Source organism: Anomaloglossus baeobatrachus, chromosome 6, assembly GCF_048569485.1.
Source record: "Anomaloglossus baeobatrachus isolate aAnoBae1 chromosome 6, aAnoBae1.hap1, whole genome shotgun sequence".
In the NCBI taxonomy this organism is placed as follows: domain Eukaryota; kingdom Metazoa; phylum Chordata; class Amphibia; order Anura; family Aromobatidae; genus Anomaloglossus; species Anomaloglossus baeobatrachus.
The window spans coordinates 152,632,976-152,658,266 of record NC_134358.1 but is presented as its reverse complement, the minus strand read 5'-3'; the positions used below and the strand labels follow the sequence as shown (position 1 = coordinate 152,658,266).

The window sequence follows — 25,291 nt, the reverse complement described above, 5'->3', positions numbered from 1 at the left end:
GGCAGGTAAGTCCGTGTGACTGGTTCTAGCGATGTTGTGTGCCACGGGCACCAATTTGCCATGACACACAAACGACGGGGGCGGGTGCTTTCACCAGCGACATTGCTAGCGATGTCGCTGCGTATAAAGCAGCCTTTATAGGATTTTTCCTGTGTGGATTTGATTGTTTGCTACCAATATCCGGTGAGAAATTCATGTCAATAGCACCTCTAGGAATATATTTACCGTACTTATGAAATTGGTGAATTGGTGACATATTCAATATTGCACCCCCTGTATATAAGTGTGTGTAATCTGCAAATCCAAATTTCAGATCCATCGTATAGTAGGTCAGCGTGTGTGTGTGTGTGTATGTATGTATGTTATATATGTATGTATGTGTGTGTGTGTGTGTGTGTGTGTGTGTATATATGTATATGTGTATATATAATATTATTTTTACATCTCCGTCAATAAAACAATATATATTTTATTTACAGAGGTACACAGTAACCTCCCATATGATGGATCTGACATTGGGCTTTGCAGATTCCTCTTCAATCTCAGGAGAGGAGCTGTGGAGGGGTCAGGAATAGAGAGAACTATCTGCTGAAAGAAAGGAGGAAAACGGCACTGCAGGCAACTTTCTGCAATTGTGATGCTCCATAGCCTGCAGTGCTATGATTTCTCCCCCAAATCCTCACTTCTCTCAACCCCTACCCCATGTACATCCCTTCCAATATGCCAACACCAAAGGTTTATGGCATCTTGCTTCTGCCTTAGATGATTACTGCTGCAGTCGCTGTGTACACAGAGCAGCAGATGAACAAAATGGCTGATTACTGCTGCTCTTTGTCTTGTGACTGTAGCAACAATCACCTGTTGTAGACAGCTATGTCTATGGCATTCCCTGTTAACTGCACCCATGACACTGCCTTGCCTCCCCCCCCTTACTAGCCAACACTATATTATTGGGACAAAATCTTAATTCACTCTCATGAACAGGCTTATTTCACTCTTAGTAATTTTTCCCTTATTCATTTCTATCCTTCATATCACCATCATCAGCCATGGTTATTGGGAAATTTGATTGAAATTTCCTTTTCAGGTTTTTTTTGTATAATATTATTATTATTGTTTATAATATTCTAAACTACTATTCAGAATTTTGAACAAAGAGGGAAGAAGAGATATGGCACCAAAATTAATTGCAAAAGTATTAAATTTTATTCACATAAAATAGATGAAGATACAACTTTTTTTTCATAAGAATAAATAGTACAGTATCAAATTAGAACACAAATTGGAAAAAATGAGGCAACCCAGGGATGAGGATGCAAGTATAGGTAGAACACAAAAAAGGGGGGGGGGGGGGAGAGGTATGAAGTCCTACTCATTGCCAGTAACGAAACCCTGGGGGGGTGGTATATAACTGGAGTGTATTGGTCCAAAAATTGGACCCCAGCCCCCCAAGGTAGTAAAAAGACCAAATGACCCTCCACAGGGGATGTATGGTCAAAGATTGAAGTGCATGACCAAAAAACAGGTAGGCAAAGGTGGTTAGAAAAAGTAAAAAGAAATAATCTCCACCAGAGTAGTCGTGGGGCAATAAAGGGGAGGCTGAAGTATTGTGTGTAATAAATTCTAGTCGTGAAGCCGAGAGGTGCCAGTTAGCACAGGAACGGCTAATAAAAATTACACAATACACACACACAATCAGGTCCTTTATGCCCGGGCTAGTCGTGGAGCTGGAGAGGAAGGAAAATACACACACACAATCAGAGCATAAATGCCCTGACTAGTCGTGGAGGTGGAGAAGAAGGGAAGGAATGTGAAAGGTCCCGTAAAAGGGCGCAGAGAAGGCAGATAAAAACAGTTAGAGGAGTGTGCAGCCCAGCTCAAGAAGTGGACTAGTCATGTGGCAGAGAGAGGAAGCAAGTGGATACAAAGCAGGGAGAGTAAACGTGGGGCCGGGCGGTGCAGTACAGCACCGCCCGGCCCCACGTTTACTCTCCCTGCTTTGTATCCACTTGCTTCCTCTCTCTGCCACATGACTAGTCCACTTCTTGAGCTGGGCTGCACACTCCTCTAACTGTTTTTATCTGCCTTCTCTGCGCCCTTTTACGGGATCTTTCACATTCCTTCCCTTCTTCTCCACCTCCACGACTAGTCAGGGCATTTATGCTCTGATTGTGTGTGTGTATTTTCCTTCCTCTCCAGCTCCACGACTAGCCCGGGCATAAAGGACCTGATTGTGTGTGTGTATTGTGTAATTTTTATTAGCCGTTCCTGTGCTAACTGGCACCTCTCGGCTTCACGACTAGAATTTATTACACACAATACTTCAGCCTCCCCTTTATTGCCCCACGACTACTCTGGTGGAGATTATTTCTTTTTACTTTTTCTAACCACCTTTGCCTACCTGTTTTTTGGTCATGCACTTCAATCTTTGACCATACATCCCCTGTGGAGGGTCATTTGGTCTTTTTACTACCTTGGGGGGCTGGGGTCCAATTTTTGGACCAATACACTCCAGTTATATACCACCCCCCCAGGGTTTCGTTACTGGCAATGAGTAGGACTTCATACCTCTCCCCCCCCCCCCCTTTTTTGTGTTCTACCTATACTTGCATCCTCATCCCTGGGTTGCCTCATTTTTTCCAATTTGTGTTCTAATTTGATACTGTACTATTTATTCTTATGAAAAAAAAGTTGTATCTTCATCTATTTTATGTGAATAAAATTTAATACTTTTGCAATTAATTTTGGTGCCATATCTCTTCTTCCCTCTTTGTTCAAAATGCTCTTTGAAGTAGGCACCCCCCCCTGTGGGAACTCCAGGTTGTGTTTCCCCCAGTGATTACCGAATCAAGCCATGTATATGTTGTTTATAATTTACTATTCAGAATTGCAGGAATATTGTAAGATGCACCAGGAATGTTATCAGACTAGAATTTAATCTAGTCTATGATGTAATACGATGTATTATTTTTTTTTTCCGTTTAGACTCAGAGCAGCTACACCCTTGTGGTTGAAGTGAGAGATCTAGATGGAGATCTCAGAAACGGCCTATCTGAGACCGCCACCGTTAAACTTAAAGTAAAGGATGTAAATGACCACATTCCGGTACTTGAAAAGGAACAGGTACGTTAAGCAAAAGACTGACAGATTCAACAATCATACAGAAAGGTTGTGCATAAACATACAACATATTGTCATAGAGAGAGGGGAACCAGCACGATCTGAAAATGGCATGCATCATATAAAAAGTGCAAATTCACAGATTTATTCCAACTGTACTGTAATATAAATGAGATTTTTAGCAAATAATTGATCAATTTTTTGAGCCACCCCTGCCAACGTCACAGCAAATTTCAATAGGGGGGTCCTACTCTATATTCTGTATTTCAAGTGCCATGCGGCCTCCTAGATAAAGTTAAAAGCAGATTATATTGTCATATAATAGGATTTAATTCAGCACAAATTGGTGATGCATCCAGAAGCAAAAATCCCGGCCATATGTTTGGTGTATATAGCACATTTGAACAGAAATGCAGTGTGAACAGTGCCGTAGTTGTAGTTTGTACATAACTAGAAATTACAACAACAAAAAAATCTTGTATTTTTACATAATTTCTGTGAATATTGCTTTTAATATTGCTATGAGCTTCCATTTTACAGTCTGTTTTACCATTTTAGTATGAAGGAGATGTTGAAGAAAATATTGCCAATGTTGAAATATTACGTATGAAGGTGTTTGACAATGATGAGGAATTCACCGATAATTGGCTTGCTGCCTTTACTATAGTGTCAGGAAATGAGGACAACTATTTTGAAATCGTAACAGATCCTCAAACCAATGAAGGAGTTTTGATGCTGGTGAAGGTAATATAAAGTAACTGGGAATGGGGCAAAATGGTCCTCGGGTTATATTGATTTACAATATACGTACTGATGCAGAGGAAAGCAAATCATGGCTACTAACACTTTGCCGTCCTTTCAGATATTCAGTAGAAACAATAGGCCGTGATGATACTTTCTTCTATTGATAAATATTTACTAGTCAGATGGAAACACAGTCATCATTTTTCTGCTTATTTCCTTTTGAGGAATTAATATCTGTAAAGACTTGTACTTTAGTTCTTTTTTGGGGGGAGGCTTTGTTACATAGTTACTTAGGTTGAAAAAAAAGACCTAGGTCCATCTCTAGTTCAACCTTCCTCCACCAGTTTTACATTTGGTCACTAAGTCATTTATAACCAACAATGTTGTGTGTACTGAGGAAATCATCCAGCCCTTTTTTTTTTAAAGCTGTTATAGTATCTGCCATTACTACCTCTTGTGGAAGGGCATTCCACAGTCTGACTGCTCTAACTGTAAAGAACCCTTTCCTATTTAGCTGTCGGAATCTCTTTTCTTCCACTCGCAGTGAGTGCCCCTAGTCCTTAGTATTGTCTTTGGAAGAAATAATTCATGTGTCAGTCCTTTATATTGACCACACATGTATTTATACATATAAATGAGATCTCCTCTGAGACCTTTTTTTTCTAAGCTAAACATATCTAACTTTTTCAACCTCTCATCATATGGGAGGCCTTCCATCCCTTGTAGTAGTCTAGTTGTCCGCCTTTGAACTGACTCTAACTTCTGAATGTCCTTTTTAAAATGTGGAGCCCAAAGCTGGATCCCATATTCCAGATGTGGCCTTACAAGTGATTTATAGAGGGGTAACAATACGTTGGGATCACGGGATCTAATCTCTTTTTTTTTTATACACCCTAAAATTTTGTTTGCTTTAGCAGCTGCTGCCTGACATTGAGTGCTGCTGCTCAGCTTATTTGTAATGAGAATACCCAAGTCCTTCTCCTGTTCTGCAGTCCCAAGTTTACTTCCATTTAATGTATACGCAGCTATAGGATTACTCCGTCCTAGGTGCATTACTTTACATTTATCAACATTAAATTTAATTTGCCAAGTATCTGCCCATTCTGACATCTTGTCCAGATCTTTTTGTAATATTGTACTATCAAGGTCAGTTTTTAATATCCTACATAGTTTGGTATCATCAGCAAAGACTGACACTTTACTATCAATCCCATCCACAAGTGTAATTTCTGTGATGAAAGTCTGGTCGTGTCCACTGTTGTATCCAGTCTTGGTAATCATCTGTCCTCCATATCTGGACATTTCCCTACCTGAATACATTGTTTTGATTGTTCACTTAAATAGACATTTGTGATACAGAGAATCGTATTACTAGGCCTATATGGTTTTCAGTCTCTGGAAGCTAGAAAAAATGTTGTCAATTACTGAGTGCAAAGAGGCATCTTGGGTATTATGTATTCTTGTGAAATGATAGTTTATGTATTTTTATCTTTTTTTTTATATTTTTACCAGGAAGCTGATTATGAAGTTATGCAGTCTGTGGAACTTAATGTCGTTGTTGCAAACCGAGCCGAATATCACAGCTCAATTAAGCATCTGGTTGTTGGTGGTGGAGGTGGAGCTGGAGCTGCAGGTGGTGGTGCTGCTGGTGGCGGAGGTGGGAAAGGTGTTCCCATAAAAGTGAGAGTGAAGAATGTTCGTGAGGGTCCCGTTTTCAAGCCCAGGAGGAAAATTCTATCTATTCCTGAAGGGAAAACTATACTAAACAAAATTGTTGGATCATATCGAGCATATGATGCAGATACAGGAAATGTTGCTGACAATGTCAAGTAAGTGGTCTAGGCAAGACATAAATTCTGCTACCCCATCTTCCCATCTTTGTATGACATCTGAGGCATGCAAAGGTGCAGGAGAACTCTTCTGTACCTCCTATGAAAGCCTTATAAATATCTTAATACGAAACAGAGCCACAATATGTCCACAAGGATGACCAGTCAGTCTTATAGCCTTGGCATATGAATTTTCATACACTTGATATAACATTGTAGTGGAATTGTTGTTTTGTGCCATAGTTGAAGGGATTTTCCAGGACTGTGATATTGATAATCTTTCCTTTTGTGAACTGTGCATATGTACAGCACAGCTCCGTACATTTTCCTGTGGCAATTACCAGATACTGCAGCTTTGCTCTTGTTGACGTGAATAATAGCCGAGCTGGAGTACACAGGCATGGCCTCTATACAATGTACAGAGCTGCAATGTTCCAGTAACAGTTGTCACCAACTGATGGGTGGCTGTGCTTGTTGTCAATCCCCCACCAATCTAATATAGATGGTTTATCCTCTGAATAGGTCTTCAATATCCCAGCCATGGAAAACTCCTTTAAGGTGTCAATAAGATAATCCTGTTTTTGCCACGTGCTATAAGCACTAGTCATTAGCAGGAGTTGAGATTTAGAGAAGTATCACTCACACCCCCAGCTCATGAAGTCTGTACATTATGCACAATGTCTTTCATAAATGTGATTTATTTCCATTTCTATATTGTTTTGTAACAGGTATGCAAAAGAATATGATCCAGATAATTGGTTTATGATTGATCCAACTACATCTGAAATTAAACTTATAAAAGTACCCGATCGGGAGTCCGTGTATGTTGTCAATGGCACTTATTTAGCAAAAATCTTGGCCATTAGTGAAGGTAAGTGTTTGTCCACACTGCTTTTTTCCTTCAATACACAGTGGAATGGACTCATTCGTCATAGTCTTAGTAAGATTATACATTTACTAGCTATTGAACCCGTTCTACGTCTGGGTAGCGATCATTTAGCAGCAGGATGGGACTTTGTGGGTTGGGTCCTCTTTAACTATTCCTCCTTTGAGTGCTTTCCTCCCCTTTATTTAAATTTTGCATCACAGCTGCCACCATCATCCCTATGGTCAGCCCATGTGCAGTCCTATGTTCACATTTATAATTGAATTCTTCACTAAAATGGCGCCGGAGTGAGCGCATTCTCATACCGCAATCTTCTGCGCCATCTGTGAATATCTGAAACAAACAAACTGGTGATATTCAAAGAGACAGTATCTACAATAAAATGGCACCGGAGTTGGTGGTATGTGCATGTGCTGACTCGGGTGCCATTTATTGAAGACTTCAACTACAACATGAACATAGCACGGCCCATGTGTCGGCCAAACTGTTCGATCCCGGCTTTGGAAAGAAGGATATGTTCAGCATTATTAAGAATTTATATTATTTATTTAGCGTCATAGAGAACATGCCTTTTATATTTAGCACTCATTATGGGCATTAGTGCGTGGCGTTTTATCCCTTTGTTTGTCCTTTTGGCAGTGTGCGCTCCTCCATCCATCCTCTCCTTCTGTGGTTGCCACAGTGGTGTGTCCTGTTCCTCGCCTCCCTCACCATAATGCGTCTGGTGTGGGCAGATGGACATGACATTCTGCCTTTTGCCTTGGTGACGCCTCCTTGCCTCTCCCCTGCCTCACAATAACTGGTCTGGCGGGGGTGATTCCTCCCTCCCTCAGCAGGACACGTCTGGTGAGCATGGGCGGTTCTTCACCTCTCCCCTCCCTCACTATGACATGTTTGGTCTGGCAGGGGCGGTTCCTCTCCCCTCCCTCACCATGACACGTCTGGTGTGCGTGGGCAGTTCCATGCCTCTCCCCTCCCTCACCATGACATGTGTGGTGTAGTCAGGCGAAGGTGACGACCGGCATGTGCGCACATAAACCTAGCACTGTGGACTCGCCGGCTCAGCGTTGGACAACATGACCTTTTCAGCATTATATAATGAATAAGCTGCTCAGAATTTATCAGATTGGAGCACACAAATTATGAAAAATCTTCAGTGAACTGCACTAAATTTCACTTTCTCTGAGCTGCTTTATGACTGCAGATACAACACAAATATTTAATTAATATCAACAATTGAAAAAACTTTGTAAAATCATTTTTTCAAAAAGGAGCAAACAGTCCTAAGTATACAATATAATCTTTATTCAATATATACAATCACACAAGCATAAAAAGATGTATACAGCAACAGAACAGACTAGCAGCGTAATAATATTGCACATATACCCAATCCACTATGCAAAGTGACTAATGCTGTACAAAAATGCAAGTTGTAATAAATTCCCATGTAATGTCAGTATATTGGATTTTATACCTAAACTAATTTCCAAACATGGAATAACTAGTAGGAGGCCCATAAATAATCTGGCAATTTTAAGGTCAGTTTATCACTGCATAAAAAATATATATTAAAGTCACTGCGTTTAAGTGAAGGTCTGAATATCGTGCCATATAACCCAGTTGCAAATGAATGGTGGATTCATTACCCAATTGCATCCATAGATGGCGCTAAGGTCCAACTTGTAAGCGGGACCGATACAGAACATACTCAGCAAATAGATCAATCAGCTGGCACCTGCAAACAACTCCCGAACGGGAGAAAGTATCATGTTTTAGCAGACGCCAAACTGACAAAGTATGGGCACCAAATCAACCATTCAAGAGCAAAAAGTTACCTGGGCATATTGTAGTGGAGAGCCGCCAGTCTCTTACCCCGACGTACGTTTCGCTACCCGCTTCATGCCCCCCGTTGAAGCGGGTAGCGAAACGTACGTCGGGGTAAGAGACTGGCGGCTCTCCACTACAATATGGATGCAATTTTATGATTTTACAAAGTTTTTTCAATTGTTGATATTACTGTAAAATGGGAGTGTCCATATATATAAGGACCGCTTTTGTGTTAATACAAATATTTAATTCTAGTTCAAAAAAGAAAAAGTGAAATAAAAAAATTTGCCATCTTGGATCTTTTTGCACACTTTTGTGGAATTCAATGCAAGGAGTGCATAGATGCCAAAAAAACAACAAAAAAAACCCATACCTTAAATATACAACAACTTTCTTTCAGCAGGAGTTGTGCCTGAATTCGACGCTACTACGTTTTTTTAACATGCGTCATGAACGTTTTTTTTGCTGTAAAAGCGGATCCTGCTTTTACAGCAAAAAAACGCATGCAAACGCATGTTATTTTGCAGTATCCTGTCACTTTAAGTTTATGGGCGGGCATTGGAGTCATGTGATCGGGAGTCAGTGGAACTGAATGTGATAGACTGGGAGCCGGCTTCTGACAGCTGCGGAGGCTCGTAACCAAGGTAAACATCGGGTAACTTGCTTGGGTACCCGATATTTACGTTGGTTACAAGCATCCGCAGCTGCTAGGAGCCGGGCTGCCTGCTCCCTGCACACGTAAACATCGGGTAACTAAGAGAAGCGCTTTGCTTGGTTAACCGATATTTATCTTGGTTACGAGAGTGTGCAGCTCAGGCGGGGGAGAGAGAGAGGGGAGGGAGAGGGTGAGAGAGGCAGAGAGGGAGGGGAGAGAGGGAATGATCACGCGAGGCTGGTTTCTGTGCATGCTCAGTAGAGCAAGCAGGATCCTGTCTATCAGCATACCAGCGTTCACATGCGTTTGTGTGCAGTATAGTCAGGATCCAGCAATTTGCAGTATTTGGACGCAGCTCAAAAACGCTACAAGTAGCGTTTTTGAAAAATGGTAAAAAACTGTAAGTCGCTGGATCCTCACTATAACGCACGCAAACGCAGGTGAACGCATGTTGACCCGAGTCCATTGCAAATGCATTGAAATAAAAACGCATTTGCACTGGATCCGTTTTTGCGTTAAAAAAAAACGTTCGGAACGCATGTTAAAAAAACGTAGTGTGAAAGCAGCCTTAATTTTATCTTACGTTTTCCGTTATGTTAGGGGTATGCATTTGGTAAAGCTCTCCCCATATGCCAAGTGTATCGTCAGGTCACATGAGCCTAAAATCGCGTCCTTTCAGTTTGCAAAGATCAGCATGGTTTTTTCTTTTTACTGTACAGCATAATCTGCTATGCATTCCTATATAAAAGGACATAAAAAAAACAGTAGTTGATAGTTTTGTGTTTTGTTTTTTTTTTAATATTGGTCATGTTGCGGTAAATGTCTATGAATGTGATACTGAGCATTACATTATGCGTGCTGAGCCTTCTTACTACAAACAAAAGCAATAAGTTTACACCATTGTTTCCCAATGTTTTTTTTGTTTCAGATATTCCAGGAAAAACTGCCACTGGAACCGTAGCTATAGAAGTAGAAGATGTGAATGACAACTGCCCTATTCTACAAAATCCAGCGCAGACCGTTTGTAACAATGCACCCTTCATCAACATAACTGCAGCTGATCCAGATGGCTTTCCCAATGGAGCTCCATTGAAATTTATGATTGTAGATGAACCTCCTGGGAATGTAAAGCTGTGGTCAATTGGAAAAACCGATGGTAAGTAGCAGGTTTCTTTTACCTTTTTTATTCTTATTTGTTTCTTCATGAAAGTATATAAAGATATTATAGTTCTGGAAAGTTTAGGAATTGCAAATGTATTACTAGTTCACACAGCCACTATTGTTGCCAATACCTGAATCATTTCTGGTCTTTATGTACCATGTTAACCCTGAAAAGGTTCACTGAAATTCTATATCCTATCTATCTATATGGGCCATCTATAGACAAAAAGTTAATTCCACTTCTTAATAGCATGTCCTTTTTTATTAATTTTTTTTTATTTCTTTTTTTATACTATACATTGTGTGGCAGCGGCAGATATACCGTATTTTTCGCTTTATAAATCACACTTTTTTTTTCCCCCCAAAATTGAAGGGAAAATAGGGGTGCGTCTTACAAACTGAATCTAGCTTACCAGAAAGGGCTGTGGCGGTGTAGCGGAAATACAGGAGGCTGGTGCCACGACTGTCGCCGAGGGGAGTGCTGCGGTGGTGGAGGGGAGTGCTGCAGCGGTGGAATGGAGTAACAGAAAGCTTGTGCCACCGCTGTCGCTGGCTTCCTGTCGCAGTTGCATCAGTGGGGCTGTGGGCCCATAGCTGGGGTGTCACAGTGACGCAAGGAGGGTGCCATGTATCTGCCGGCAAATGGTTGCGAAGGTTGGCGCCTCAGAGAGTTGAGATTTCTATCTGCACATGCGCCACTTCCACAGTCATTATTCTATAGTCGATTGTGACTGATGCAGCACTCTGTTTTAGTTCTCCTGATGGAGACCATTTTAAGTTTTAAGAGTTTAAGAGCGATTCTTCTCCTCCTCTGCAGAGCTGGATACTAATTGGTGTAGGCAACTGCTGTAGCGCTACCTCCACCAATCTGTGATCTGACCCTGACAAAATTGTCAGTTGAATGAAGGGTCCTTAATAGGTGATCAAACACACTGAAGGGGAACACAACCCCCGTCAACAGCCTTCAGAATATACTGTATAAATGGTTATATTCTGAAGGATGGTGGGGGTTGTAGTCATTTTTAGTATAAACACTCCAGGGAGGGACTGTAATGTAGTGGCCAAAGTGTTGTAAATGTAGCTACTACCCTCTTCATCTTTTAGATTACAGCCATGTATGATATACAGTACGTGGGTGTATTCCCAAGGATGAGGGGGCTGTTAGTCCCAGAGCCTCATAACAGTGCGTCATCCACAGATCCCCCATAACAGTGCGTCATCCACAGATCCCCCATAACAGTGCGTCATCCACAGATCCCCCATAACAGTGCGTCATCCACAGATCCCCGTAAGTGCGTCATCCACAGATCCCCCATAAGTGCGTCATCCACAGATCCCCCATAAGTGCGTCATCCACAGATCCCCCATAGCAGTGCGTCATCCACAGATCCACCATAACCATGCATTATCCATAGATCCCCCATCATCACACAGGCTTCTCCTCATGTTATTCACACACGATTCATGTTACTTATAATGCTGCTGTTGAGTCTATATTGTTAAAATAATGTTTTTATAATTTTATTAAAATGTTTAATGCACTATTTTGCGCAAAATATATATTTTTTAAGTTAACTCATCTAAAACCTAGGTGCGTCTTCTAATCAGGTGCATCCTAAAAAGCGAAAAATACGCTATATAAATCAGCAGCTGTAGACCACCTACCCCCTTCCACACCATGAAAACCATGTCACCTGATGTAAACACTTCCCCAAAGCATTTGTGCAGAGATTACCCTGCTTGGACATAGGCATATACTTATTTTAATTTAAAAAAAAACAAAAAAACAAATCTTCGACACTACTCCATTGTTCCTCACTGCACAGTTGCACAAAACTTCAGTAGAGCAATGGTGGACACACAGAAGTGGCCCTCAGCGTTCCAAAGATGATACAACGATCAATTTCTGCAATAGAGAATCATCCATGGCACTTGCTCAAAATCCCTGAAGGCTCACTATGGATTAGTGGCTGTAAGATTTATTATCAGAACCTCTAGGCTTGCCAAAAAGTCAGAGGTTGGATACCACAAGACGCTGTCCGGTTATCTTAATATTAACAGATAAAAGGTTTATGTCTTGCTTTCCACCAACATCCATCACTGGTTCGGTTCTGTGTCAGGCTGATTTTAAGGAATTGGTAGTTTTCCAAAATGGCAAATCAAATTTACTTTTTGAGTTGTCTGACATATCATTGATGTTTTCTTTGTCGCTCCATTGGGAGACCCAGACAATTGGGTGTATAGCTACTCCCTCCGGAGGCCACACAAAGTATTACACTTTAAAAAGTGTAACCCCTCCCCTCTGCCTATACACCCCCCGTGCATCACGGGCCCATCAGTTTTTAGCTTTGTGTTGAAGGAGGCACACATGCACACAATGCTCCACATTTTAGTCAGCAGCAGCTGCTGACTATTTCGGATGGAAGAAAAGAGGGCCCTTTACAGGGCCCCCGGCATGCTCCCTTCTCACCCCACTGAGTCGGCGGTGTTGTTAAGGTTGAGGTACCCATTGCGGGTACAGAGGCTGGAGCCCACATGCCGCTTTCCTTCCCCATCCCTTAGGGGCTCTGGGTGAAGTGGGATCCTAACCGGTCATCCAGGCACTGGGACCGGGCTCCCTCCGCAGCCCCTGGTGGTATCTGCCGGACAGGAGACTGAGTATCGTCAGGGACAAGGCCCTGCAACTACAGGTACTCTGTGTCCCCTTTGGGACGGTGCATGGAGCACCTGGGCCTCAGACGCTGCAGCGCATGCAGTGTTGGTTTTTTGTCCGGGACTACCGCGCCGACCATGCCTGCTTGCCGGCCGCGGTTTCTACTTTAGTCCCCGGCTTTTGCGGCCTAGTACATTAAACGCCCGCCCACGGGCCTGCCAGTCAGGGGCAAGGGCGGGACGGTCGGGCTGACGCCGACAGTGAGGGCTGGAGCACACATAGCTGTCCTCCTCCCCCCTCACTAATCCCTATGGGGCACCAGATTCCCGCACTTTTGTAAGTTCGCCCACGGCTCCCTCCTTCCCTGTGAACGCCGACAGCCATGTTTTAACACATCCTGCCGGTGGAGGACGTCTGGCTGCAGCTCTGGGAGACCCGAGGCAGGGAATCTGGTGGCCACACACCGCTGGAGCGGTTGGTAAGCCACACCGGTTACCGGTGCTGGTCCCCCTAGGGTGATGAACTGTATATAGATACATTATATTTGTATACTTTTCCGGTTCAGCTGTATTGTTCACTTGTGGCTATATACCTCAGTGATCACGCTCCTGGGAGACAACAGCATGTCGTTCACAAGGAGCAAGGGTGCCAAGGCACAGGGTTATTTTGCTACCTGTACCTCTTGTGCGGCTATGTTACCTGCAGGTTCCACCTACCCTCACTGTGAGCAATGCTCGGCCCCTGTGGCACTCGCTCAGCCGGAGCCTGAGGCACTAGGGGACAGAGTTTGCTGTTTTAGCTGACAAACTCTCTGAGTCGCTTTCTCATTCCATGACTCAGTCTATGGATAAATGGTCTGCTAAGTTTCTAGAGGTTTTGCAGTCCAGACCGGCCCTTACACAGGCCCCGGGCACTGCGGGATCACCCCCAGGCCCCTCTCGGTCTGCGACTAAGCGTGTTCCTGGTGTGGCCTCTAGTTATTACGTGCAGGACTCCGGCACGGACCGCAGTCCCAGACCAGCTAAGCGGGCTCGCTTAGAATCTTCCCCGACGTCTTCACGCAGTTCGGGGTCTCAGCTTGAGGATTCTCTAGAGGAGGAGGCGGAGGTCGCAGCTCAGGACTCTGATCCTGACGTTGCTCTCAATCTGGATACACCTGAAGGGGACGCCATAGTAAATGATCTTATAGCGTCCATCAACCAGGTGCTAGATCTGTCTCTCCCAACTCCGCCTACAGAGGATTCGGCTTCACAACAGGAGAAACACCAGTTTAGGTTTCCTAAATGTACACGGAGTGCTTTCTTCAATCACTCTAACTTTAGAGATGCTGTCCAGAAGCACAGGGCTTTCCCGGACAAGCGCTTTACTAAACGCCTTAATGACACACGTTACCCTTTCCCCGCTGACGTGGTTGAGGGTTGGGCTCAGTGTCCCAAGGTGGATCCTCCAGTCTCTAGACTGGCGGCTAGATCCGTAGTAGCAGTGGCTGACGGTGCATCGCTCAAGGATGCCACGGACAGGCAGATAGAGCTACTACTGAAATCCATCTATGAAGCCATAGGCGCATCTTTTGCCCCAGCCTTTGCAGCAGTGTGGGCACTCCAGGTTATCTCAGCTTGTCTGTCTGAGATTAATGCGGTCACCCGTACCGCTGCGCCACAAGTAACATCTTTGACTTCTCAGGCGTCAGTATTTGCATCCTACGCCATGAATGCTGTCCTGGACTCGGCTAGCCATACAGGGGTAGCATCCGCCAATTCTGTGGCAGTCCGCAGGGCCATGTGGCTACGCGAATGGAAGGCAGACTCTGCTTCCAAAAAGTTCTTGACCGGTTTGCCTTTTTCTGGCGACCGACTGTTTGGCGAGCGATTGGATGAAATTATTAAGCAATCCAAGGGAAAGGACTCGTCCTTACCCCAACCCAAACCAAACCGACCTCAGCAACGGAAAGTTCAAGCGAGGTTTCGGTCCTTTCGGCCCTCAGCCAGATCCCAACCCTCCTCGTCCAACAGACCACAGAAGAGCCAGAGGAACTCTTCTGCATGGCGGTCTAAGTCACGTCCTCCAAAGACCGCTGGAGGCACCGTCTCCAAGGCGGCCTCCTCATGACTTTCGGCCGCCCCAAACCGCATCCTCGGTTGGTGGCAGGCTCTCCCGCTTTTGCGACGCCTGGTGGCCACATGTCCAAGACCGATGGGTGAGGGACATTCTGTCTCACGGTTGCAGGATAGAGTTCAGCTCTCGTCCTCCGACTCGTTTTTTCAGAACATCTCCGCCCCCCGAGCGGACCGTTGCGCTTTTTCAGGCGGTGGACACTCTGAAAACAGAAGGAGTGGTGATCCCCGTTCCCCTTCAGGAACGCGGTCGCGGTTTTTACTCCAATCTGTTCGTGGTGCCAAAAAAGGACGGCTCATTCCGTCCCGTTTTGGACCTAAAATTGCTCAACCAGGAGGTTTCGCATGGAATCCCTCCGATCTCTCATCGCTTCGATGTCCCAAGGAGACTTCCTAGCATCAATCGACATCAAAGATGCCTATCTACATGTGCCGATCGCTCAAGAGCATCAACGCTTCCTGCGTTTCGCCATCGGGGACGAACACCTTCAGTTTGTGGCACTGCCTTTCGGCCTGGCGACAGCCCCACGGGTCTTCACCAAGGTCATGGCATCCGTCGTAGCGATCCTTCACTCTCAGGGCCACTCGGTGATCCCTTACCTAGACGATCTCCTAGTCAAGGCACCCTCACGGGTGGCTTGTCAACACAGCCTGACCGTTGCTCTGGAGACTCTCCAGAGGTTCGGGTGGATCATCAATTTTCCAAAGTCAAAATTGTCTCCGACCCAGTCACTGACGTACCTCGGAATGGAGTTTCATACTCTCTCAGCGATGGTCAAGATGCCGCTGGACAAACAGCGGTCGCTGCAGACAGGGGTGCAATCCCTTCTTCAGGCACAGTCGCACCCCTTGAGGCGTCTCATGCACTTCCTGGGGAAGATGGTGGCAGCAATGGAGGCAGTTCCATTTGCGCAATTTCATCTGCGTCCACTCCAATGGGACATTCTCCGCAAATGGGACAAGAGGCCGACGTCCTTAGACAGGAACGTCTCTCTGTCTCTGGAAGCCAAGACCTCTCTTCAGTGGTGGCTTCTCCCCACTTCTCTGTCGAAAGGAAAATCCTTTCTGCCCCCATCCTGGGCTGTGGTCACGACGGACGCGAGCCTGTCAGGATGGGGAGCGGTTTTTCTCCACCACAAGGCTCAGGGAACCTGGACTCCGACAGAGTCTTCCCTTCAGATCAATGTTCTGGAGATAAGGGCAGTGTATCTAGCCCTCAAGGCGTTCCATCGGTGGCTCGAGGGCAGACAGATCCGCATACAGTCGGACAACGCCACGGCGGTTGCGTACATCAACCACCAGGGCGGCACTCGCAGTCGTCAAGCCTTCCAAGAAGTCCGGCGGATTCTGCTGTGGGCGGAGGCCACAGCCTCCACCATCTCCGCGGTTCACATTCCGGGCGTAGAAAACTGGGAAGCAGACTTCCTCAGTCGCCAGGGCATGGACGCGGGAGAATGGTCTCTCCACCCGGACGTGTTTCAAGAGATCTGTTGCCGCTGGGGAACGCCGGACGTCGATCTCATGGCGTCTCGGCACAACAACAAGGTCCCGGCATTCATGGCACGGTCTCAGGACCACAGAGCTCTGGCGGCAGACGCCTTAGTTCAGGATTGGTCGAAGTTTCAACTGCCTTATGTATTCCCTCCTCTGGCAATGCTGCCCAGAGTGTTGCGCAAGATCAGGTCCGACTGCCGCCGTGCCATCCTCGTCGCTCCAGATTGGCCGAGGCGGTCGTGGTACCCGGATCTGTGGCATCTCACGGTGGGGCAACCGTGGGCGCTCCCAGACCGACCAGACTTGCTATCTCAAGGGCCATTTTTCCATCTGAATTCTGCGGCCCTCAACCTGACTGTGTGGCCATTGAGTCCTGGCTCTTAGCGTCCTCAGGGTTGTCTCAAGATGTCATTGCCACTATGAGACAGGCCAGGAAGCCAACGTCAGCCAAGATCTATCACATAACTTGGAGGATCTTCTTAGCCTGGTGCTCTGAGAGGGGGTTTATCCCCTGGCCGTTTGCCTTACCCAGGTTTCTTTCCTTCCTTCAATCGGGATTGGACAAGGGTTTGTCTCTCGGCTCTCTCAAAGGTCAAGTCTCGGCGCTTTCCGTGTTTTTTCAAAAGCGTCTAGCCAGGCTTCCGCAGGTCCGCACGTTCCTGCAGGGAGTTTGCCACATAGTCCCACCTTACAAGCGTCCGCTGGAACCCTGGGATCTCAACATGGTTCTACGGGCTCTTCAAAAACCACCTTTTGAGCCGCTGCGGGATGTCTCTCTATCACGTCTTTCGCAGAAGGTGGCATTTCTAGTGGCGGTTACTTCACTCCGTAGAGTGTCAGAGCTTGCAGCGCTGTCATGCAAAGGCCCTTTCCTGGTATTTCACCAGGATAAGGTGGTTCTGCGTCCGGTCCCGGACTTTCTCCCTAAGGTGGTGTCCTCTTTTCATCTCAATCAGGATATCTCCTTACCTTCATTTTGCCCTCATCCAGTTCACCAATGTGAAAAGGATTTGCATTTGTTAGATCTAGTGAGAGCACTCCGGATCTACGTGTCTCGCACGGCGCCCCTGCGCCGCTCTGATGCGCTCTTTGTCCTTGTCGCTGGCAAGCGTAAGGAGTCGCAGGCTTCCAAGTCAACCTTGGCTCAGTGGATCAAGGAACCGATTTTTGAAGCCTATCGTTCTTCTGGGCTTCCGATTCCTTCAGGGCTGAAAGCCCATTCTACCAGAGCCGTAGGTGCGTCCTGGGCATTGCGGCACCAGGCTACGGCTCAGCAGGTGTGTCAGGCGGCTACCTGGTCGATATATAACAAGAAAAAACAGCATAAAAACAACCTCCACTCAAAAATATTATGTATTGCAAAGTGTGCACAGTACCAACATTCCAAGCTGTACTATTGAAAAAATGAGATTTTTGGCAAAAAATTGCAATTTTTCGAGCCACCCCGCCACCCCTGCTTAGATTTGTTCTAAGCAGCATGTGCCCGGGCCTGTCCCGCCCACAACCATGAATCAGTCATGGAGACGGTGACTGAAAAGCACAAGGTACATGCTGTGTAGTCCTAATTTTGCATATGTGAGGCCACATGGCACACTTTAAATAAAAATATTTTAGTGTTAGGACTGCCCCAGGAGATTTGCCGTGACGTTGGCGGGGTGGCTCGAAAAATTGCAATTTTTTGCCAAAAATCTCATTTTTTCAATAGTACAGCTTGGAATGTTGGTACTGTGCACACTTTGCAATACATAATATTTTTGAGTGGAGGTTGTTTTTATGCTGTTTTTTCTTGTTATATAGGGTCCCAGTTGGTTCTCATCTTGCAGTGCACCTCATGTTTATTTTTCCATCTGTCCTGATTTTTGGCGGTTGGTGGCTGTTCACACTTGCCATCCAACCCCGTCCACTGGCTATTTGTTCTAAGCAGCATGTGCCCGGGCCTGTCCCGCCCACAACCATGAATCAGTCATGGAGACGGTGACTGAAAAGCACAAGGTACATGCTGTGTAGTCCTAATTTTGCATATGTGAGGCCACATGGCACACTTTAAATAAAAATATTTTAGTGTTAGGACTGCCCCAGGAGATTTGCCGTGACGTTGGCGGGGTGGCTCGAAAAATTGCAATTTTTTGCCAAAAATCTCATTTTTTCAATAGTACAGCTTGGAATGTTGGTACTGTGCACACTTTGCAATACATAATATTTTTGAGTGGAGGTTGTTTTTATGCTGTTTTTTCTTGTTATATAGGGTCCCAGTTGGTTCTCATCTTGCAGTGCACCTCATGTTTATTTTTCCATCTGTCCTGATTTTTGGCGGTTGGTGGCTGTTCACACTTGCCATCCAACCCCGTCCACTGGCTATTTGTTCTAAGCAGCATGTGCCCGGGCCTGTCCCGCCCACAACCATGAATCAGTCATGGAGACGGTGACTGAAAAGCACAAGGTACATGCTGTGTAGTCCTAATTTTGCATATGTGAGGCCACATGGCACACTTTAAATAAAAATATTTTAGTGTTAGGACTGCCCCAGGAGATTTGCCGTGACGTTGGCGGGGTGGCTCGAAAAATTGCAATTTTTTGCCAAAAATCTCATTTTTTCAATAGTACAGCTTGGAATGTTGGTACTGTGCACACTTTGCAATACATAATATTTTTGAGTGGAGGTTGTTTTTATGCTGTTTTTTCTTGTTATATAGGGTCCCAGTTGGTTCTCATCTTGCAGTGCACCTCATGTTTATTTTTCCATCTGTCCTGATTTTTGGCGGTTGGTGGCTGTTCACACTTGCCATCCAACCCCGTCCACTGGCTATTTGTTCTAAGCAGCATGTGCCCGGGCCTGTCCCGCCCACAACCATGAATCAGTCATGGAGACGGTGACTGAAAAGCACAAGGTACATGCTGTGTAGTCCTAATTTTGCATATGTGAGGCCACATGGCACACTTTAAATAAAAATATTTTAGTGTTAGGACTGCCCCAGGAGATTTGCCGTGACGTTGGCGGGGTGGCTCGAAAAATTGCAATTTTTTGCCAAAAATCTCATTTTTTCAATAGTACAGCTTGGAATGTTGGTACTGTGCACACTTTGCAATACATAATATTTTTGAGTGGAGGCTACCTGGTCGAGTCTGCACACCTTCACGAAACACTATCAGGTGCATGCCTATGCTTCGGCAGATGCCAGCCTAGGTAGGCGAGTCCTTCAGGCGGCGGTTGCCCACCTGTAAGAGGGGGCCGTTTTACGGCTCTTTTTATCGAGGTATTATTTTACCCACCCAGGGACTGCTTTTGGACGTCCCAATTGTCTGGGTCTCCCAATGGAGCGACAAAGAAGAAGGGAATTTTGTTTACTTACCGTAAATTCCTTTTCTTCTAGCTCCTATTGGGAGACCCAGCACCCGCCCCTGTTCCCTTTGGGCTGTTTGTTCTTTTGTGTACACATGTTGTTCATGTTGAATTGTTCTTTTGGTTCATGGTTTCAGTTCTCCGAACATCCTTCGGATTGAATTTACCTTAGACCAATTTATAAGTTTTCCTCCTTCCTGCTTTGGCACCAAAACTGATGGGCCCGTGATGCACGGGGGGTGTATAGGCAGAGGGGAGGGGTTACACTTTTTAAAGTGTAATACTTTGTGTGGCCTCCGGAGGCAGTAGCTATACACCCAATTGTCTGGGTCTCCCAATAGGAGCTAGAAGAAAAGGAATTTACGGTAAGTAAACAAAATTCCCTTCTTTTGTGACAATATTTACTGTATGTACCATGCATGTAAAGTGTATCTGCTCAGTATGTACAGTGCCTACAAGTAGTATTCAACCCCCTGCAGATTTAGCAGGTTTACGCATTCGGAATTAACTTGGCATTGTGACATTTGGACTGTAGATCAGCCTGGAAGTGTGAAATGCACTGCAGCAAAAAAGAATGTTATTTCTTATTTTATTTTATTTTTTTAAATTGTGAAAAGTTTATTCAGAGGGTCATTTATTATTCAACCCCTCAAACCACAAGAATTCTGTTTGGTTCCCCTAAAGTATTAAGAAGTATTTCAGGCACAAAGAACAATGAGCTTCACATGTTTGGATTCATTATCTCTTTTTCCAGCCTTTTCTGACTAACTAAGACCCTCCCCAAACTTGTGAACAGCACTCATACTTGGTCAACATGGGAAAGACAAAGGAGCATTCCAAGGCCATCAGAGACAAGATCGTGGAGGGTCACAAGGCTGGCAAGGGGTACAAAACCCTTTCCAAGGAGTTGGGCCTACCTGTCTCCACTGTTGGGAGCATCATCCGGAAGTGGAAGGCTTATGGAACTACTGTTAGCCTTCCACGGCCTGGACAGCCTTTGAAAGTTTCCACCCGTGCCGAGGCCAGGCTTGTCTGAAGAGTCAAGGCTAACCCAAGGACAACAAGGAAGGAGCTCCAGGAAGATCTCATGGCAGTGGGGACATTGGTTTCAGTCAATACCATAAGTAACATACTCCACCGCAATGGTCTCCATTCCAGACGAGCCCGTAAGGTACCTTTACTTTCAAAGCGTCATGTCAAGGCTCGTCTACAGTTTGCTCATGATCACTTGGAGGACTCTGAGACAGACTGGTTCAAGGTTCTCTGGTCTGATGAGACCAAGATCGAGATCTTTGGTGCCAACCACACACGTGACGTTTGGAGACTGGATGGCACTGCATACGACCCCAAGAATACCATCCCTACAGTCAAGCATGGTGGTGGCAGCATCATGCTGTGGGGCTGTTTCTCAGCCAAGGGGCCTGGCCATCTGGTCCGCATCCATGGGAAGATGGATAACACGGCCTACCTGGAGATTTTGGCCAAGAACCTCCGCTCCTCCATCAAGGATCTTAAGATGGGTCGTCATTTCATCTTCCAACAAGACAACGACCCAAAGCACACAGCCAAGAAAACCAAGGCCTGGTTCTAGAGGGAAAAAATCAAGGTGTTGCAGTGGCCTAGTCAGTCTCCTGACCTTAACCCAATTGAAAACTTGTGGAAGGAGCTCAAGATTAAAGTCCACATGAGACACCCAAAGAACCTAGATAACTTGGAGAAGATCTGCATGGAGGAGTGGGCCAAGATAACTCCAGAGACCTGTGCCGGCCTGATCAGGTCTTATAAAAGACGATTATTAGCTGTAATTGCAAACAAGGGTTATTCCACAAAATATTAAACCTAGGGGTTGAATAATAATTGACCCACACTTTTATGTTGAAAATTTATTAAAATTTAACTGAGCAACATAACTTGTTGGCTTGTAAGATTTATGCATCTGTTAATAAATCCTGCTCTTGTTTGAAGTTTGCAGGCTCTAACTTATTTGCATCTTATCAAACCTGCTAAATCTGCAGGGGGTTGAATACTACTTGTAGGCACTGTACATGTTGCCATATCTTTTTTTCAAACAGTATTTTTTTTTTTCACCCCATAGCTGTAAGTGCACAACTGATTCCAAAAGATCTATACGAGGGTCCACATCAAGTGAAACTTGTAATAACTGACAACCAAGGATTAAGTTGCCCAGAAAAACAAGTCCTGACACTGACAGTTTGCACTTGTAGTGATGCCGGTTTTGCATGCAGTGAAAGGAGGACAGACACTTCTGTAGGCCTAGGAGGTGGTGCGATTGCGCTCATGATACTCGCCTGTCTTCTATTACTATGTAAGTATACAATATGCTCTTCTTTCTGGGGCGAAGGTTGATGCTTGATTTGTAGTGTGGCATGTGAAGAACTTGAAGCGAATGGCTACTTGGACAATTATAGTTGGTTGTGCTGTACTATAGCATACTATCATTTTGTTTGGTAAGATCAACAGTGGAGTATTTCCATCTTTAAAAGACTTTTTCAGATACCAAAAAACTATCATTTATCCACTGGATGGATGATACTTTTAAATGTTTTGTATACCACTTTTGGATCTTTCCTGTCTGTGCTACTGTATTCGTGTGAGGTTGAATGGAGCAACCGGTCATCCATGCATCGGAGCACTCTATTCAATCATCATCATTCTAATATACAATAAATGATCAGCTCACTCCTTTAGGCAACTTAGAGTAATTTCCTTATTCTTTATATGTGCTGCCTTTTGTCATGAATTTAGTTTAAACACCTAGGAAGATTAATTAATTTTATGTTTCACCAGTGGTGCCACTCTTGTTGCTTTTATGCTCCTGTGGCTCCGCAGGAGGAGGGAAGGGATTTATGGCTGTCGATGGCCCTGAGCAGTCCATGCTTATACACAACAAAGAAGGTCCAGAACCTGTGGATACTGTGAGTATTATTTAATTCCAACACTTACAAGGACTTAGACTGAGCCATGAAACTGTTTTGGGGCCCTGCACTAATTGTTTTTTACCAATTTTGGTACTAGGTAGTGACAACCTGTGTATAGAAGAGTGACGTTATTCACAAAAAAGGGGTGAAAAACGTACTCAAGTCTCACAAGACATATAACTTGAAACAGATATTGACCTTTCTGTTCTGACTAGAAAAACTTGGCACCATTATGGGGGATGCATCTCGATCTATGTTGTGGGACCCGTTTTTCTATATATACCAATGCCCATGTGCACTAATAAGATAAATAAAACACTGATTATAACCTGAACTTGAAAGGCCAATAACAAACTCTTCTGTTATGCAGCAGTGTCAGTCTCTGCCTCCAGTGTTAAATGCTGCTAGCCATCTTCACCGATGCACAAGTTTCCTTTCCATTTCTGTATTATTACCATAATGTGCAGTCATATAGCCTAAATATATAGACACATTTAACACTTCATAAGTTATGCTGACATTTGTTTTGTTACCTTAGGCTGTTCTTCCATCTATGATTGGAGTGGTTGGTTCTGGATTAGTTGGCGCTGGAGTTGCGTCTGGCATGAGAGAAGCCTATGGTATCCAGTCAATGGAAGGTTACACTAAAGAAATTTACCAATCCACTATGGGAATGGATGGACATTACGATGATAACCAGGTTCTTATGAATGGAGACATGGCAATCGGTGCTAGTGGCGGCGTAAAAATGATGAGCGGTTACGGCTCGGCAGTGGGAGCTGGATATGGTTATGGCGCTGGGAGTCAGGCAGCTCTGAATGAAGAATTCATTAAAGGGTATTTCTATGATGTAAGTAACCAAACATTATCTACATTCTATAATTAAATGATACAATAAATGCTGTTAGCTGCAGAACTAATCGCAGAGACAATTTTTTTTTTTTTTTTTGCCTCGCTACAGCACTCGCTTAGTTTCTTATCTCCCTGATGCCAGACCTATTCTGATATACTTACGACCATATGTAGTACTGTATTTTCATATTTGTCATTTAAAACTTTTAATTATGATTTAGGCCAGATTGGGCGAAAACAATGGAATTCACAAGAGTATAGTCATGTTGCAATCTTTAATATCTGCAAACTGCCCAGAAGTTGTATTTTTTTTTTTTTTCTTTGCAACATGTAAATAGCTTTTGATCACCCCAATTTATATCTAGTGTAAGGGGGCTTTACACGCAACGACATCGCTAACGAGATGTCGTTGGGGTCACGAAATTCGTGACGCACATTCGGCCTCGTTAGCGGTGTCATTGCGTGTGAAACGCAGGAACGACAGTTAACTATCAAAATGACTCACCTGATCATTGACGCGTCGTTCTAATCCCGAATATCGTTGCTGTTGCAGGACGCAGGTTGTTAGTCGTTCCTGCGGCAGCACACATCGCTATGTGTGACCCCACAGGAACGAGGAACAACATCGTACCTACGGCCGCCGGCAGTGAGGAAGGAAGGAGGTGGGCGGGATGTTACGGCCACTCATCTCCACCCCTCTGCTTCTATTGGGCAGCCGCTTAGTGATGCCGCACGAACCGCCCCCTTAAAAAGGAGGCGGTTTGCCGGCCACAGCGAAGTCGCTAGGAAAGTATGTGTGACGGGTGTTAGCAATGTTGTGCGCCACGGGCAGCGATATTTCCCCCCCCCCCCGTGACACACAACCGACGGGGGCGGGTGCTTTCACCAGCGACATCGTGTGTAAAGTGGCCTTTTGTTTTCATGGTCAATGGTTTTATAGAGATCAGCCACTAGCACTTCTGCCCATACAATGGTTAATAGGTGGACGAACAGTGAACTTATCAATCCATCAGCTCCTCCAATAGAAAAGTAGCTTTCCCAATTTGAGATGTCTTCCAGTTGGTGTGGCTTATAAACAGGTCTGATATAATGTTCATCCATCAGTAGCCGTTGTTTCGACAGAAAAACTGGTCAATGTGTTAGTGCAGTTTTCCTAACAGGAAAAAGTGGCCAACCCCTTCAAATTGATTTAAATCCTGCAATAACAAGCTATGGGCTGAAGTTATACATTGATGTGAGGTGTTCTGCTGAGCGACCAACTGGTTTGATTTTACAGCCATCACCGATACGCTGTGAGGAGGGATATGAGGAGTGTTCAGTGCAGACTATAAAAAAATATGTACACATATTATATATACAGCTCTGGCAAAAATTAAGAGACCACTGCAAAATTTTCAGTTTTTCTGATTTTTCTCTTTATAGGTATATTTTTGAGTAAAATGTAAATTGTTCTTTTATTCTATAAACTACTGACATGTCTCCGAATTTCCAAGCTATAAATTTTGTATTTATTTTCTGAAAATGAGAAATGGTAAAAATAACAAAACAAAAATGCATTGCTTTCAGACCTCAAATAATGCAAAGAAAACAAGTTCATAATCATTTAGAAACAACAATTCTAATAATGTTTTAACTCAGGAAGAGTTCAGAAATCAATAATATTTTGTGGAATAA

At 44.5% G+C, this 25,291-nt stretch overlaps 1 protein-coding gene across 1 annotated transcript in view; it reads left to right on the top strand.

Annotated features, from left to right (window-relative positions):
- DSG2 (desmoglein 2) overlaps positions 1–25,291 on the top strand; it is an 83,962-nt gene that overhangs the window by 53,034 nt on the left and 5,637 nt on the right. The window contains exons 7-14 of the mRNA XM_075353325.1: positions 2,986–3,123; positions 3,679–3,864; positions 5,377–5,693; positions 6,422–6,564; positions 9,993–10,220; positions 21,922–22,152; positions 22,635–22,762; positions 23,304–23,615. Of these exons, the coding sequence (XP_075209440.1) occupies positions 2,986–3,123; positions 3,679–3,864; positions 5,377–5,693; positions 6,422–6,564; positions 9,993–10,220; positions 21,922–22,152; positions 22,635–22,762; positions 23,304–23,615 (1,683 nt within the window). The remainder of the gene's footprint in view (positions 1–2,985; positions 3,124–3,678; positions 3,865–5,376; positions 5,694–6,421; positions 6,565–9,992; positions 10,221–21,921; positions 22,153–22,634; positions 22,763–23,303; positions 23,616–25,291) is intronic.